General features: G+C 36.5%; 1 protein-coding gene across 4 annotated transcripts in view; it reads right to left on the bottom strand.

Annotated features, from left to right (window-relative positions):
- KBTBD12 (kelch repeat and BTB domain containing 12) overlaps positions 1-17943 on the bottom strand; it is a 96421-nt gene extending 78478 nt beyond the window's left edge. For all 4 annotated transcript variants that reach the window (XM_077116341.1, XM_077116342.1, XM_077116343.1 and 1 more), the window contains exons 1-4: positions 17598-17943; positions 6158-7338; positions 2004-2274; positions 135-285 (exon numbers count right to left, since the gene is read on the bottom strand). In XM_077116341.1, the coding sequence (XP_076972456.1) occupies positions 135-285; positions 2004-2274; positions 6158-7227 (1492 nt within the window). In that variant the 5' untranslated portion in view covers positions 7228-7338; positions 17598-17943. The remainder of the gene's footprint in view (positions 1-134; positions 286-2003; positions 2275-6157; positions 7339-17597) is intronic.
- Between the last annotated feature and the right edge of the window lie 458 nt (positions 17944-18401).

The following is an 18401-nucleotide window of genomic DNA, read 5'->3' as shown; positions in this document are numbered from 1 at the left end:
AAAAATTGGCTACTTATATACGCATCTGAACTGAGATACAAGAGAAAGGGAAAATATTTCATTTTTACTGAGGCAAACTGCTAAAGAAAATAAAAAGTAGTTATATTCTCTGTTAGTAATCCATTGCTTCTTACCCAAAACATAAATCTCACTGTTGACTACAGCAATACTGAACCGGTACTTAGAGTACTTCATGGGAGCCCGCTGTGTCCATTGATCTTGACTGGGGTCATACTGCAACAGTTTGTTGCTTAATCGATCAGGTTCTTCATCAGGAAGATCCATCTGTATGAATATGACAGCCAATATAATAACATACCATTTTGAGGTCTTTGTGAGTAATGAATGCAATTAATCAAAGCAGGCAGCCAAGAAGATAAATAGGGGTTAACCAAAGTGACTCATACTCACAGACATACCAAATCCCATTACTTGGGTTTATAAGTACACTGTCAATATCAGAGGAATTTGTATTCTGTAAAAATGGGGCTAAGGCGTGGTTATAGCAAACAACGTGATCTTAGCAGTGAGACAATATAGCTTTTTTTAAGAAGTGAAGCAACTGCAAAGCCTTAAAAATAAGCCATGCTCTTTTGAATCATATTTAAAATGTAATTTTATGGTTGTAAGAAACCAATTTTAATAATTTATAAGACAAGTTTCTTTATATTTTAAAATCCAAATGAAACAGAGTTGCAAAAACATTTTAGTGTTTTAATAATTAAAACATTTTATACTACACTTTTCATCTAGGTAGGAATGGTCTGAATTCAATTTTTCAAGATATAAGGATTGATGTAAATGATGTGCAGTTATTTTATATATTTATTTTATTTACATATATTTTTATGACTAGAGTCAGTACAAAGTGAATAACTGTTTATTCTTACATAGATTTAAGTGATTTTTCCTATTCATAAACTTGAAGTGTAAGTACTGTCTTATACATACTACACAATGTGTCAGGAAATTTTATGGTTTCAGACTAAGGATTCTAAGGGTCTTTTTTGGGGGTGCTGCACAGTTGTTCAATACAGAAATAATGCTTATGAAAATTGTGGCCATTTAATTTTAGTTGACTATTTTTAATACACAAAGAGTTACTATCACTATTACAATCACAACCCCATCTTATCCTGCGATTTAATTTACTGTATTAGGAACTATATCAAACTAGTAAAAGCTTTTGACCTTCATGTGTCCACCTCTTCAAAGACACATAAATTAACATACACATAATAATACTGACTTTATTATTTTACTTTTCCTTCTAGTTTAAGTGTTTAAACTTGATTTTAGTCAAAGAAATGCTGTTCACTCTGAAGCTTACTCATAAAAAAGTATGCAAAAAATTTTGAAAAGCTTAATTACAAATAATTTGTCAGGTTTAAGCTATTAACTGTGATGAAATACTTATACTTTTTGATACATGGTCCAAGTAAAAAAATGTGTTAAATGTGACACTGAGTTTTTACAATAAGGTATAAGATACAAAAGGCAAAATCCAAGTTTAAGAAATTAATGCAAAAGTATCAGTTTTGTTATGAATCAAACCTGGAGAAATAAGAAATCACATAGGCAAAAATACATTTACTTTATTTCATGGGAATGGTCAATGAGCTAATACAACTAAGTTTTCTTTAGAAAGAATGAATAGCCAGGGCAGAAGGGATGAGGATCTAGCTTCACTCCCTCCCACTTAAATGTTCCCTAAAGATAATCCCTCAGAAAAGCATCTTTCATAATTAGTGAGAATGGGAGAATTATGAAGAACATAGTATGAATATTGAATGGAATCATGTCTATGAGTAACATACTTTAAAATTAATTCTCTTTAGTTGCTTTAACTCTTTTAAGCATTTAAGTTTAATACTCTATAAAATGGAAAGCATTTTACCAATATGTAAGCTGTTGTGTTTTAGTATTCAGCAACTACCACATTTTCAACATAGCAGCCAGACTCGCACAGCCATGCCAAGTAAGTATATAGGAAATTTCTTAACCTGCGGGGTCCAACCTCCAATCACATAAAGCTTATTATTCACTGTTACTACTGCATGGCACGCCAACTGTAGTGGAAGTGGTGACACCCTTCTCCAACTGTCCCTTTCTACAGAGTACTTATCAACACAGTTTGTAATAAGATACTGATTTTTAATTTTCATCTGTCCTCCTATAACATAGAGGTCATTATAGACACTGCCCAAAGCATAGAGCTCCCGAAATTCAGTTGTGCATAACTTTTCCCAAAACTGGTTTCCTCTATTATGGTATCTGAAAATGAACAGAGAGAACCCAGAATTAGCATTAACATGACAACAACTTACCTAAGAAGCACATAATTTTTTTTTCCCAATAAAAACAATGTGATCTAGTTCTACTAATTGGAGAGGGAAAAAACATTAATGCAAAGTAGTGGCACAGCTTTGATATTGCTTAAAAAAAGATTAACCACATTTAACTGAAGAATTCTAGGAAAAAAACATATAGGAAAAGTATAGATTATCAAGAATAGTCCTCATTTTCTAATTCTGGGAAAGGAAATCAAGAGCAAATAGGATAGACTTTCAGCAAATCATTTATAATTTTACCATGAAAGAGGAATAAGTAAGCAAAAATACAAAAATGCCTTATTCTGTGACTAGAAATATCCCTTTAATACTACATTAAAGAATACATCCACTATACAGCTTTATAACAGTGAATCTGAAAATATCTCAATTCAGAGCTATGTAATGGTATGATGTAAGATACACAGAGTTTTAAGGATTGCTGTTCTAACTGCCTTAAAATAGAAACGGCAAACTGAGGTCCAAGAGCACTGTATAAACATCTACCTTTAGATGTCTGCTGGGAATTTAACAACTATTTTTAATTTAATAGGTATGATAATCTCTTCCACAAATAGCTATATTCATATATTAAGAAAAGTCCTGGGAGATAGGGACACTAAGGTATTTGGTCTCTCAGGATTTCCTAAAATCTAATGCATTAACTGAGTATCTGTGTGTATAGGTGTAATTGCGTGTGTTTGTGTGAGTGCGTACATATATAATATATATGGATATATATTATATATATATATCCATATATATCATGGATATCCATGTATGGGCACACATATACATAAATAAATAAATAAAATTTGTATATATATGTATATGTTTGTGTATGCACATATATATATATATATATATATATATCTCCGTGTGTGTGTGTGCACCCATGTAGCGTGTCAGTTTGTGGTTGTTCCTGGTCTTGAATATGATAATGTAAGTCTGTCTTCTCAATACGTGATTTGGGACACATAGTCTGAGAAGTAAAAGTACTTCTGAGGACAGTGGGATAAAATACATGAAATGAGTTCTGTCGCAGAAAATCCAGGAAGTACACCTAGAATTCAAAACTAAAATAAAACTAAATAAAAACCAGGAAAGTATGGAAAATAAGAACAAAGGTTGTTTTATTTGTGAAACAAGTGAAATTATGATATGTGTGTTTTGTAGAAAGTACAATTTTTAAAGCAACAACTAATCATTTTGCTTGAAGTATTTAGTAGTTATATATAGGACACTTTTGTTGATTTAGGCCAACTGTTACCTTCTTCCCCAAAGATAATTTTGACTTCAAGCCTGAAAAGGAAGTTGGAAGGTCTGTGTCTTTCCTGAGGGCATGTCTGGTTTATTACAAACTCTGAATGCAGGAATTTATCAAACCTTATGATAACTGACTTCTATGATGTAATTCTGGGCAGGAAATAAAAGTCTCTAGAATTTCAGGTGATATTTTCACCACTATTTTTAATGGTACTGGATTTTAGGCCAGAAAGGAGTATTAGGTGTCTGTTCATACCCAGGAGGGTACGCAAATAAACCCAACTGAATGGATATAAACAGAACTAAAATATATTTTGGTTCTCTGAGAAAATGGTTTAAGAAAATAGGTGAGGTACAAAATATATCCCATGAAGATGGGGAAATACATGTTTGCTGGATGATACAAAATATATCCCATGAAGATGGGGAAATACATGTTTGCTGGATGATATGCTAAACTGATTTTTGCTTTAACATTTTGAATTGAAAATGGGAGAGAAAGTTTTGAAAATTATAGAGCTTGTTATTCCAAAGAAAAATGGATATGACATAAAAAAAGAAAAAATAGTGATGAAAACACTCAATATTTACAGAAATTATTAGTTTAAAGACAATATCTTCAGCTGTTTTTATATCAAAGTATGAGTAAGAGAAAGGGAAAAGTGTATCTTTTTTAAAAAGAAATTACCTCCTAGAGCACTACTTTACTTCCCATTTCAAGTAAAGAAAAAATATATCTGCATGGGATTCTAGGAACTATAGAGGCAAACTGAACTACAGAACACAGATAAAAGGGATAAGAAACAGAAATAATATTGTAGGCATGTACCACAAGATGATACATTTCTCACACATACCACAAAAGTGGAATTAAAGTGAACTTCAGTGGTGCTGTATTTTTATTTATCCTGACATCTGTTGGAAGTCTCATTTAAGTTTAAAACAATGCTTCAGATAATTTCATTGTTTGCTTTGCTGAAAATTTCATTACTGGGGGGGAGGAATCATGAGTTTAAGTGAGACTTTTACCCTTATTCTGATCAGTATGGAGGAAGTGTTTGATGAGGGGAACCCTGGTTGAACTCAAAATAGATAAGGAAAACATAATAAGTATATAGTTAGATATAGGCCATAAGAAAACAGGTTTTCAGAAAATGTGAGAGGAAAGATGTCTGAGGATCAAAATTGAAATATACATTGACAGGGTTAGACTTTTATTAAAAATAAATTCTGATGGCAGAATTGGGGTCTATTTTGATGAGGAAGATGAAGAGCTATTTAAAGAAGTAAAGTACTTGTACAAGAGGCTTTAAGGTAGAAAGGAGGCACTTTACAAGAAGCAAGTATAACACAAGTATCATGGACCTGTAACAACCAGGCCAGAGAAACCAAAGCTGCTTCTTCATGTAAGGATTTCACACCCTGGTACTGTAGTCTATACGTGACAATGTTAAAGAAAGATGCTTCTACTGCTCAGCAACAAGTTTTGCCACATGTCTAAGTCCAGGTCCCTCATCCAGGGCTATGCATCTCCAACCCCATCACTACTACAGGAGATTAGATGTCTTCAAAGTATGAATGCAAAAAAGGGAAAGGCCTACAGTTTGAAAACAGACAATATAATGCTAAGAGATGACCGAAAAATATTACACCTCTTAATTCCTTTGCTTCATTTTCACTGTCAAAATTACTTACAAAATTACTTTCACTGACAGAATTATTTTCTACCCAAAAAGTGTGAACAAACCTTGATAAGAGGGGACTGAAGGCTGAGATGGAGTGGATATTGAAGGAGATTTTTACTATCTAGTATTTATTTTATTTGCTTATTTATTAGATTTAAGTGCTGAATTCTTGCTGAATAAACAATAAATAAATGTGTTCTCACAATACAAAACTGAGATGATATACTATTTCTTAGCAGGTACTCTTGTTCTTTTCCCACAATTCTAAGATTGAAGCATTCTTAGATTACATACATTTGGCAATATTGAGGTTTAGGAAAGATCCGCAAATTAAGAATACAGACTGAAAATAACAATTTTTGATTGAGAAAAAAATTACTACTCAGAATTATGAACTAAATATGAGCTTAGAGGAGACCATATTAATACACTTATCTATCTTGCTGAAAATCTTTTTAAAAACAAAGCTATGAAAAAAAAAAAAAAAACCCCAAAAAAGCTATGTAACATATCCTATCATATGGACAAATGGAAAATAAGAATAAATAAACAAGGAAATCATAACATACATACATTTAACTTATGCAAATTCAACTTTATGTTCTCAGCAATTAAAAGGAAAAATAATTTTAATATGTGGGTGATTTTGTTATGAATTATAAATATATGCTATTTTACTATATGTTTAGGATTTTAAACATATGTTTACACAAAACTGTGTTCTGAATACTATTATTTATGGGAGACTTACAGGGTAATTTTGCCAACATGTAATTTAAGATGTGACCACTCTTTCAGCAGAACTTTCTTCTACTGCTATTAATGTTAAAGCAAGATAATTAAAGCAAATTGATGAATTCACTGCCAGATACATACCTATATATTTCAACATTCTTGTGTTTTTGTCTAGAGAGTTTAGAGGCACTTGCTTCTCCAGCCACAATTATAGCATTGTTTTCCATGACAACACCAGTACACACAGTTCCTAGGCCCTCCCCATACTTTGGAGATGAGATGAAATACGTCTTACGTGATGAGGGATCATAACAAAAACTGGCATCCCCATAATTCCTATGTCTTGACCTGATTCCTGAAGAATTGTTGCCAATGCAAAGCAGAAGACTGGTAGTCTCCATGCCATAACGAAGATTTAGAGAATGTTGCTGGGGTGTCTTGATGGCTTTGAAAGCATTTTGAATTATGTCAATGCAATCTGCATGGCATAGAAGCACTGTGTTCCTTTTTAGGGCTTGTCTTAAAAAGGAAGGATTTATAAGTTCCAGTCTGACTTGCTTGAGAAGCTCAACAAGATGCTCTGTGCGCAATTCTTTGTTATGATTTATCCATCTCAAAACTAAGTCCAGAATGCTCTCTTCTCTGGATATGTTAAGATCATCTGATTTAATAAGCATCAGAAGTTGGTGCACCTCAGTTTCTAGTATTTCTTCATGTAAGCTCACCTCAGCAAAGTGCTGATATAAATATTTCTTCGACTGATCAGATAAATCTTCAGCCCCAATCTGCTTTGCAAAATAATAGATACCCACACAATTGGAGGCATCCATGTGGTCCATCATATATTTTTGGCAAACACTAAAGACTTCTTCCATCTGCATAAAATAGGCAGCCATAGCTACAGTCTGTACATTGGCATTATTGATCTCCAAAGTTGCATGATACATGTAATTTAACACCACTGACACACTTTCTGCTGTGATATCATGGAGTATGACCTCCCTTTGAGTACATTCAAGTAGTCCACAGGTGAACATAGCTTTGAAATAAGGGCTAAATGCAGCCAGGACCAGTCGGTGGCAAGCGAATTTCTCCCCTTCTGCTATGAGTATCACATCAATCATTTCTGCTAATTCTTTCATGTTCTTAATTTTATTAAGTAAATTTAAGCTATGTTGGCATTTTTCTTTTTCCTCTGTCTTGCACTCCATGGCACACTCTCAAAGTTTCTAAGTAAGTCTTCTTTAAATGTAGCTTGATTTCTGAGGGGTTATTTGCATGTCTGATTACTCATAAAGCAACAAAGATGTCATGTAATATTTCTGAGGGAAAAAAACAGAAGCAGTTTTCTTCTAAGAAAAAAATTCTCTACAATTTAAATAAGCAGCATTAATTCTAAGAAGTCTTTATAAATAAACATTTATTTATTAATTTCACACAGAACAGTTTAACTTTAAGCTGACTACTCTGGCATCTAAAAATAATGTCTTTAATTGTATATATAGCAAATTATTAACCGCTGATATGGTATTTTTCTAACTAGCAATAGAAATTTTTTCTAGGAGAACTAGAAGTCTTCCCTCCCAAGGGGAAGAAAGAGAGAAGTGATAAGGTGGGCATATTTTAAAGTTCCATGTCCAGTTACCAAATATAGCTGACCAACAGACAGATGGTACAGGGGCATTAAGTAATACTCTCTGTGAGGCGATGCAACATCATCATTCTAAATGTACCCAAAGGTTATAATGTCCGATCTCCGAAACCATGACTGGGGTCATGTTGGTTATGACTTGGAAGTGGAGTGGAAAAGCTGGAAACAAACAAAAAAAAGGACACTAAAATTCTGCTCAAACTTTGCTTTGGTGCAAATAATTTCATACAGTGGAAAATGCATAGATTATTTCTTTCGTGTTTTGGAAAGCAACTGAATCTGCTAATCTAAGAATACACAATACTTGAAACTCACAACTAAATCATCCTAAACTCTGAAACTGCATGAAAGCCATCCAGTTTCTCTATCCTCCCTCAGTGCTCAGCTTCTTTTTGTTCCTTATTTCATAGAGGCAGAAACTGAATCACTTCTCACTTTAAAAAGCAGTAGTCTAATTAAAAAGTCTCTTTAAGCTAGTTGTTTTATTTTCACCTTCCCTGGGAGAATGGAAACAGGTTGCTTCAAGGAAGTTAATTAGCTGTTTTGACTTTAAAAGGATATTCCTAGAGTCAGAAACCTTAATGTTTCTATCAGCCTCAAGTCTCCGTCACCCTTTCTAGTTCTTACTTGGCTTTAAGCTGCAGGCAATAAGAATAAATGTTGATGGCAGAAAAGTAATTACTAGAAGTTTAAGAAAGAAGGGAAGGCAATAATTTCAATAAAGTGAAAGCAAAATTTGTCAGCTGTAAAGATACTGTGGGTTAGAAATTTTACATGTCTCAATGAGAAATGGCATTTTTTTTAAAGAGTGCTGAATTTAAAAGTTCATGTCAGGAAACAAGTGTTACACATGATAGGAATGTTTAATAAAATGGCAACTATAAAACTTAAAAACCACAATGATGAAGTGTGTGAAATTATAATGACTAGTCAATCTTAAAATGTGAAAGAGAAATAAAATTCTCCTTGATGGATTTTCTGGACTTAAGAGATCAGTTTTATTTTTTTAAAAATTATGACATTCTGAGGGCTTGCAAGTTAAAAGTTAATCTCTGCTTTTTGCTTTTGTTTTAGATTTTTACAAAAAGATAATTCAATTATGGGTAACTACGAGGACATTTTATTTCTAGACCCTCCTACAATATACCATGACTAGCCCAAATCATACTTATTATTTAGGCTTATATATACATTAATGCATCAATCAACTTTATAGATGATAGCTGTTACTTTGAACTGGAAAACATAACACTTTCATATAAATACTTAAAATTTTCTTCTTTTTCTATTTGTATGATATACAAGAATACCTCAAAGAATACCAGTATTTACAGGGCTAGAAAGGCCAAATATAGCTTCCAGGTAGGAATGCTGGATTTAGCACAATGTAAGCAGTTCAGACTCATTATCTTGTGTTCCCAAAATGATCTCGGTGCTGACAGGAAAAAAATGAGTTGCTAGGGACCCAAATGCCATGACTGCAACTCTAAAACTCTATCTTTGAGGTAAGGACCAAACTATCCTTACTGGACTTTTTGCCATTAGGGTTCTTTTATTTTAGTAAAAATGTAGGTGCCATTAGTTTCAGAGGTTAAAAATGGAATAACTAATGAATTGTGAATTATGTGCTATTAAATTATGTCCTTGTTTTCTCTATAAACATGTTATGAGCCATATTATAAACAACTTTCTAGTGGACAATGTTGGGCTTTCCCCAACATCCAATCTGCCTTCCCTTGGTGTAGCTGAGATGGGATTGATTCCCATACCCTTTACCACAGAACCACTGTGGTTGGTTCAGGATGGGCATAAGCCCTAAGACAAACCTAATCAGAATGAAGCCCACATCCCTGGTTCAGTGCTGGGGATATCCTTCTGGACACAGCTGTTTATAGATGGGAGGTCTTGGAATTGCTGCAGTCATGTCCCCATCATGAGGACAAAGCCCATATAGGAAAGAAAGTCCATATAGGGAAGAATATAGAGCAATGGCAATTGAAATCTGTATTTTCAGTTGTGAGAGATAAATCATTACCTTTATTTATTGTTCAAGCTAGTTTAAATTGCAATTGCTATTATTTGCAATTAAGACTTTACTAATAAAAATGGTATATGCAAACATTTTGTAAAAATGTTGCCTAAGGTAAATGTTATTATATTATATAAAATTACTCTTTTGTTGTATTCTTAAATTCCATCATTACGACGTCAAGTAAAAGAACCATAAAAACCTTTACTTATCCTCATTTCCCCTTGATAAAAGGCAACCATCATTAAGTCACTCTTCTGATTTTACCTATTCTCATTAAATGATCATAGCATTTCACAGGTGAAGGAACAGGGTCTCAATCCCAGGTCTGCCTGCCTACAAAGTCCGCATTCTTACACTTCCTTTAGTGCAAGGGTTAGCAAACTAGGGCCAGATAGTAAATATTTTAAGCTTTGCAGGCCACATGGTCTCTGTCAAAACTACTCAACTCTGCTCTAGTAATGCAAAAGTATTCAGAGGCAATGCAGAAACAAATGAGAGTGGCTGTGTTCCAAAAAATATTTATGGATACTGATACTTGAATTTCATATATTTTCAGTGTCATGAAGTAGCTTTCTTTTTTTGACTTTCAAAGCCATTTAAAAATATAAAATACATTCTTAGCTTGTAGGCTGAACAAAAACAGGCAACAGGTTGCCAATCCTTACTCCAGTGTTATAAATAGTTCCATTTTATAGATTATAGGTATTCTTTATCTGGGTGTCTAATCCCCATTTCTCTGCTAAAAACTTTCAAAAAAAATTTTTTACTAAATAATATAAAATATATACAAAGTAAAGAAAGAAAAAAGCAATAATTTTCTAAGCATACTTCAACACATAGTTACAGAATAGATTCCAGAGTTTGTCGTGGGCTGCCGTTCCACCATCTCAGATTTTTCCTTCTAGCTGCTCTAAAACACCGGAGGCTAGAAGGAATATTAATATGGTGATTCAACAACCAGACTCATTTGTTAAATCCCATTTTCTCTGTTATACCCCATCCTTCTCCTTTAATTCTTTCCCCAATCTATAGGGATCTTTGGGCAATGCCTGTTCTAAATTCTGTTGAGAAGGGGTGTCCATACTAAAGGACAGGGGGGTGATATTAATTGATAATCTTGGAGAGTCTCGTCTCTCTGGGTCTCAGGATTTATTTGACCTAGGAACCCTCTGGGAATTATATGTTCCAGGAAGGCAAACCTAGTGCATGAAACCTTTATGGAGTCTCAGTTCAAACCCTAGGTGTTCTTGAGAGTCAACAGGAGTGATGTTAGTTGGGGTATAGCAAACCATGGCTATTGGCACTATCTAACTGAAGCCTGCATAAGAGTAGTGTTCTGGTTTGAAACTGTCGTGTACCCCAGAAAAGTCATGTTCTCAATATTCATTCAATATGGCTGGGTGGGATCTTTTTTTTTTTTATTGTTCCCATGGAGCTGTGACCCACCCAAATGTAGATAGCAACTTTTAATTAGACAGTTTCCATGGAGATATGTCTCCACCCATTCAAGAGAGTTGCTCATTGGAGCCCTTTAAGATGGAACCATTTTGGAAAAAGCTTTAACATCAACAGAGCCCACACAGCCAGAGACCTTTAGAGATGCAGAAGAAAAACGCCCCAGGGAAGCCCTATGAAATAAGGAGAGAGCGCTAGCAGGCTTTGCGATGTGCCTTTCCAGCTGACAGAGGTGTCCAGAAGCCAAAGACCCCAGTAAATGGTAGCCACGTGACTTCTCAGTTGACAGAAGCGTTCCAGACCCAATCAGCCTTGCTTGAGTGACGGTAATCTCTTGCTGGTGCCTTATTTTGGACATTTTCATGGTCTTAGGACTTTAAACTTTCAATTTAATAAATTGAAAGCCATTTTGTTTCTGGTATATTGCATTCTGGCACCTTTAGCAAACCAAAACAAGTAGCCTCCAGAATAGCTTCTTGACTCTATTTGATCTCTCTTAGCCACTGATAGCTTATTTTACTTCTGCTAAAGACTTTTTTTTTTTTTTTTTTTTTGTGCATGGGCAGGCACCGGGAATCGAACCTGGGTTTCTGGCATAGCAGGCAAGAACTCTGCCTGCTGAACCACTGTGGCCCACCCTCTGCTAAAGACTTTAAAGAAGGGAATGATCAGATTTGTTTTACAAAAACTACATTTGGTTGCCCTCAGGAAAATTTCCCATATAAATCAATTTCTTAAATAAACAGTATACTTGGATGCAACTTGTTTGTCCCAAACACTGGCTTTAACAACAACAAAAAATACTTTAAAAATAGAAATCACTCTGTTCTAGTTTGCTAGCTGCCAGTATGCAATATACCAGAAACTGAATGGCTTTTAAAAAGAGGAATTTAATGAGTTGCTAGTTTACAGTTCTAAGGCCAAGAAAATGTCCCATCAAAGGCATCCAGGGAAAGATACCTTGGTTCAAGAAGGCTGATGAAGTTCACGGTTTCTCTTTCAAGTGGAAGGGCACATGGTAAACACAGTCAGAGTTTCTCTCTCATCTGGAAAGGCATATGGTAAACACAGTCAGGGATCCTCTCTCATCTGGAAGGGCACATGGCGTACACAGCATCATCTGTTAGCTTCTTCTCCCAGTTTCCTGTTTCATGAAGCTCCCCGGGAGGCATTTTCTTCACCTCCAAAGGTCAGTAGCAAAGGTCTGCTTCTCGTGGCTATGTTGTTCTGCTCTGCTCTCTCTGAATCTCTCCTTTCTCCAAAACATTTCCTCTTTTATAGGACTCCAATAAACCAATCAAGACCCACCCAAATGGGTGGAGACATGCTGTCACCTAATCCAGTTTAACAACCACTCTTGACTAAATCACATCATCCAGGGAGATGATCTGATTACAGTATTGAATAGGGATTATTCTACCTTTATGAAATGGGATTTTGATTAAAACATGGCTTTTCTAGGGGGCATACATCCTTTCAAACCAGCACATACTGCTTCATACATTCTGTAGAAAAATTTATTATCAAATTTTTAAATAGTCACAGACATTTAAGTATCCCTTCCTTCCAACTGCCTTTTATAAAACTCTTGTAAGCTATTAAAATTGTTAGGAATTTATAGAGGAAATGAATTTACTGATGGAAATCCTGGGAAACACCTGAAAAGTTAAAACAGACTCCAGAAAACATTCTCAGCATTATTTCTTGTACATATAAGAAGATAATGGAACAGCAGATGGGGACTTTTGTGGTGATATAGTTCTGGGTTTAAATCCCAGTTTAGCCACCTATTTGCGGTAATCTTAACAAAATTATTAAACCTTCCTAAACTTTGGTGTCTAAATCTGTAAAATGAAAATAATATATATAAAGTACTTAGATCAAGTTCTTGGCATCCCATTCATCAAAAAAAAGGAAAAGATTATTAGTTTACAGTGGTATAGCCCAGCATAGTTCAGAGGTTAGAAACATGGGCTTTGGCCTGGGTTTCTGAGACCTGGGGTTGAATCCTTGCTCCACCATGAACAAGTTTCAGTTTTCTCACCTGGGATTAGTTTTGAGAACTACATAGGAGTAGTTGGGAGAACTACATCTATAATGTGTAATTTAATTGGTAAAATGAGTTCGGTAAAGCTGAAGCAGAATATACCTGTATAAACAATTTTCAAGTAATAAAAGTGTTTGGGTACACCTACAAACCATTTGTGGGTACAGGAACAGCCCAAATGAAAGAGAGCTAACTGCAACTTTTTTTCTTGTAATGAGGGCAGAAAGGGCATTCTCCTCTCATCAGCAAAATAAAATTGTATAAATGTTCTCAGTGATATCAAGGAAGTTACTCTCTGTTCTGATTCACAGAAGACTGAACTGGTACATTCATATTAATAGTGCCCATAATAATGGAGAATAATATGAGTACCAAAGATAAATATAAATCACAAGAACAAAGCCTAATTACTTCGCAAATACAAAATGTGGTTATACCCATGCCATACATTTAGTTTTGAGAAATGGACCACTATAAATTTTTGAGAAATGGACAGCTTTAAACATGTGGTGGAAAAATGTTAATTTATTTAAACTGCCAATGTTTTGGTTTTATGATGTTTAACTTCATAATCTTTATATTATCTTTAAAGTTGCTACTTTTTCTAAATAATGTTTCATACACAACTACGCCTTCTTCTCTTTGAAGACTCTCCATATTTTGCTGAAGTTAACACTAGTTTAAATTCATAGTAGCACTGTTTGAACTAGCAAAAAATTGGGAACAGCTTGAATGTCCACTAACAGGAGAACAGATAAAATGTAGTATATTCACTCAAGAGAAAATTGTACAGCAGGAACATATGAATTACAGCTGCACGTATCAACATGATTCTCACAAAACCATACTGTAAACCATGTCTGTGCCTCACTTGATATATAAAGAGAAAGATAATAATATAGATACAATATGAATTTTTTTGAAGTATCAGAGCATAGCAAGCCCAATTTAAGAGTGATTGGAAAAGACAAAAGATTACAATCTCCTCATTCAGTCAGAATGAAAACTGCTGTCCCTATCTTTGAAAACCAGTTGCTGTAGCCCTTTCACACTCCTTAATTTTCCTGGCATCAGTATACATGAGGGAGAAAGGCAGAAACAATTCCTACTTCATTTTTGTGGAAAGTAAGTTATTGGATTCCTGAATTGGTGTGCATTTTTCCCCAGAGAAATGCTCAGTCTGGTGAGTAAGTTACAATTACAAAATGTCAGAGTTAATCAACATCAAAGCCTTAAACTTTATAGAGGAAGACTGAAGACTTGCAAAATTTCTTGGACATGGGCTTCTAAATTTCAAAGCCTGTTTAAAAGCCCCTTAAAGACTTTGTTTGGGAAACCTATGAATGTCAATATTATGGTATCAAAAAAAAAAAAAGGTTCCGGCTTCAATATTTAAAACAAGACCTTTTTTTAAGTTGAGGACTGCCATGCATAAAAGCATCCTACATTTAAAAAAGAATCTTAAGTCTATTTTCACCAGCACTACCCCTTAAGGCATCACGAACCCCTTTACAACCAGGCACCTATCAACCTTTCCTGCCTCATCTCCTGATTTTCTTTCCATATGCATTTAATCTTCTAGTATCACTGTATCAATGATAGTTCTTTGTACAGATACATGCTATTCTCTAGGCCTGGAATAGCCTTCTACCCCATCAACATGAAAAACCATAACTGGACCTCCAAAATTCAGCTCAGACATCACTTTCTTAGAGATGTCTTTCCTGTCCTTGCTTGCATGTAGCTTGTACCTTGTACACAGCACTCACTGCACTGTTGGTATTGCAACTTACTTGTGCATACTTTCAATAATGAGCACATAGAGAAGAAAGGGCTTGTATCTTAATCATTTCTGTATTCTTACCATTTGTCTATGATGATGCCCAGCACATAATAGCTGCTGAATAGGGTTGGTTTGATTAAATTAATGATTTACTTAATCTAAATTGCCAGTTCATGCTAACCTTTTTTTTTTTTTTTTTTTAGTGCTTACATATGTCAATAAGTCACTATTTATTTGCAAAGTCCCCTTGGGGGAATGGTGAGAAAGGGGGAAAATTCAACTTCCCCAAGTGGAGAATTCTTGATATTCTCACACAACCAAAGCAATAGGCTGAGCCCCCAATCGTGGGGTTTGTTCATATGAAACAACCCCGCAAAGGATAGGCTAAGCCTACTTAAAATTAGGCCTAAGAGTCACCCCCAAGAGAACCTCTTTTGTTGCGGAGATGTGGCCTCTATCTCCAGTCAACGCAACAAGCAAACTCACCGCCCTCCCCCTCTCTACGTGGGACATGACTCCCAGGGGTGTGGACCTTCCTGGCAATGTGGGACAGAAATCCTAGAATGAGCCGGGACTCAGCATCAACGGATTGAGAAAACCTTCTCGACTAAAAGGGGGAAGAGCAAAATGAGACAAAATAAAGTGTCAATGGCTGAGAGAAGAGATTCCAAACGGAGTCAAGAGGTTATCCTGGAGGTTATTCTTACGCATTATACAGGTATCACCTTGTTAGTTAAGATGTAATGGAGAGGCTGGAGGGAGCTGCCTGAAAATGTACAGATGTGTTCCATTAGCCATGTTTCTTGAAGATGATTGCATAATGATATCACTTTCACAATGTGACTGTGTGATTGTGTGTGAAAACCTTGTGTCTGATGCTCCTCTTATCTACCTTATTGACAGACAAAACATATGGAATAAAAATAAATAATAGGGGGAACAAATGTAATAGAGTGAAATGCTAGTGATCAATGAACGGGAGCGGTAAGTGGTATGGTATGTATGATTTTTTTTCTGTTTTCTTTTTATTTCTTCTTCTGAATTGATGCAAGTGTTCTAAGAAATGATCATGATGATGAATATACAACTATGATGATATTATGAATTACTGATTATATATGTAGAACAGAATGATCACATTAAGAATGTTTGTGTTTGTTGTTACACTTAAAAAAATTTTTTTAAATGTAAGCAGAACCCATAGTACTGTAATTCACAAATATTAACATACGCAAAATGAAAATAAAAAAATAAAACAGAAAAAAAACCCCACTATTTGAAGTTTCCCCCCCTCCCAACATAGGAAAAAAAACCCCACTATTTGAAGTCCCCCCCCCCAACATAGGAAAGTCATGCCGGATGCTTCAAGTTATTGTCCTCTTGTCTAGGCCAAATAAATCACCTAGGCTTATCTAGATTCCCTTGCCCCTCGCTTGATGCATTATGACATCCACATCTTACCCCTACATTCAAAAGTAATTCAGTCACCATCCGCTCTTTGGAATTTGGCCCCCATTCTTTGGGAACTTATGTCAGAGACCACAAATTGGCTGCTCTTGGACTATTTTGGCAATCCAGTGCCATCATGCAAAGTTGAAGCATTCCAGCATCTACTAAAAAACAAAAACAAAAGCAAAAACGCAGGACATAGTCCTTAATTCCCATGGGACAACAGTGCACAGGAATTGAGTAGACATTGTTCTATTCCACAGCCCCCAGAATGATGTCTGCCATTATTTATAATTCTTACGCTGCTGCTTTTCTTACTCCTGCCCACTTACTCATCCTAAAACCCTGTAAGTTGGTGACTCATGGTTTAAAGCATTACTTCCTCATACTTTATTTCGTTTCAGCAGCATCATCTTGCTCAAATCCTATACTTAGAGACACTGATGAAAAGGTCCTAGAATACCTTCTCAACTCTAAATGTACTCTGCCTCTCCCATTAGTAGGGAAAAAGGCCCAATTCATTTAATAGTAACAATCGGTCCCAGCCACTGGACGTTTAATAACTGCCAGGCACATAATGACAAAAATAAAGAAGCCAAATTTTCTAGACCTTGCCTTTGAGGAGCGGACAATGTCTTACATTCTCACGGTGCTTTACTCTTTTCAGAGTGTTTTAATATGCCTTATAGCTCAGTGGTTCCTCTTAAAGATCACGTGTATATGTTTGTGGGGTAGGTACGCAGGACAATTATTTTCTTCACTTTAAAGTTCAGAAAGTTGCTCAGGGATGCATCAACGTTACTGAAGTCTTCTTAAGTGCATTTTCCTGTTCGAGGAAAACAGCCAGGAACAGAGAAAGATGTCCCTACCTTGATGGGGCTTACAGTTGAAGAAGAGAGCAAAGGAAAGAATAAACCAGCGAGATAATTACAGAGAATGGTAATAATATGAAAACCACGAAAGTGACTAACGCAGGTGACGGGGGGGGGGGGGGGGGGGGTAGGGGACACGAATACATTCCCCTGCTGAGCTAGACTTGATGACAGGGGCGGGCCACACAAGAACCCAAGGGAAACCCCCTGGGGTCGGCGTCGGACCCACTGGCCCAGGGTCTTTCTCTAGGCCCCTCACCACACAAACTTGTGACCGGGCCCCTCTACTTACGAAGCTGCTGCCCCGGGCTTTAGGCGAGGCACGGCCCCACTCCTCCACAGAGGCCGCAAGCGATGGCTGCGTGTCCTTCCCGGAGTGCGAGGCCCCGAGCCAAGCCCCGGCTCTCAGCCCTCGGAGCTCACACTGCCCAATATGGGCCTGTCTAGGCCGGCCGAGCTCTATAAATAGACCGCGGCACTGTGGGGCGGTTACCAAAGGCCAGTGGAGGGCGGAGGGAGGGCGCTGGCGGCGGCGCCGTCGCTTCTCTGAGGCGACAGGTGTTCGCCCAGAAGCGCGCCCGGACGGCGACTCGGCCGTCTGCGCCTAAGCGAGGTCTTCCCGCCCGGCCCGGGGCGACGATCTGCAGCCCCCGCTGGCCGCTCTGCGCCTGCGCGGGGTCTTCCCACCCGGCCCCGGGACGAAGATCCGCAGACCGCTCTGCGCGTGCGCTGGGTTTTCCCGCGTTGGCCCGCGTGCCCAGGCGACTGAAGGTCTATGGGGAGGGGCGGTAGGGGACGAGGACACATTGTTAAAGAGAATCCAGAAATTATTATAATTATTTTTTTCAATGACAAATCTACCTGTTCAAGCCTTAAAAAAAAAAAAAAAAAAAGGCAAAGCGACCCAAAAACCTTGTGTGATATGATTCAGTGTGGCCTAAGTGTAGGGTCGCCAGATAAAATACAGTGTCTAGTTAAATGTGAATTTCAGATAAACAATGAATACATTTTTAGTGTAAGTATATCCCAAATATTGCATGGTTAATTCACATTTAATTGGGCGTCTTGTTTTGTCTTGGGACGTGATTTTACTTGC

The sequence above is a fragment of the Tamandua tetradactyla genome, chromosome 9 (assembly GCF_023851605.1).
Source record: "Tamandua tetradactyla isolate mTamTet1 chromosome 9, mTamTet1.pri, whole genome shotgun sequence".
Classification (NCBI taxonomy): Eukaryota; Metazoa; Chordata; class Mammalia; order Pilosa; family Myrmecophagidae; genus Tamandua; species Tamandua tetradactyla.
This window is presented reverse-complemented; position numbering and strand designations above follow the sequence as displayed.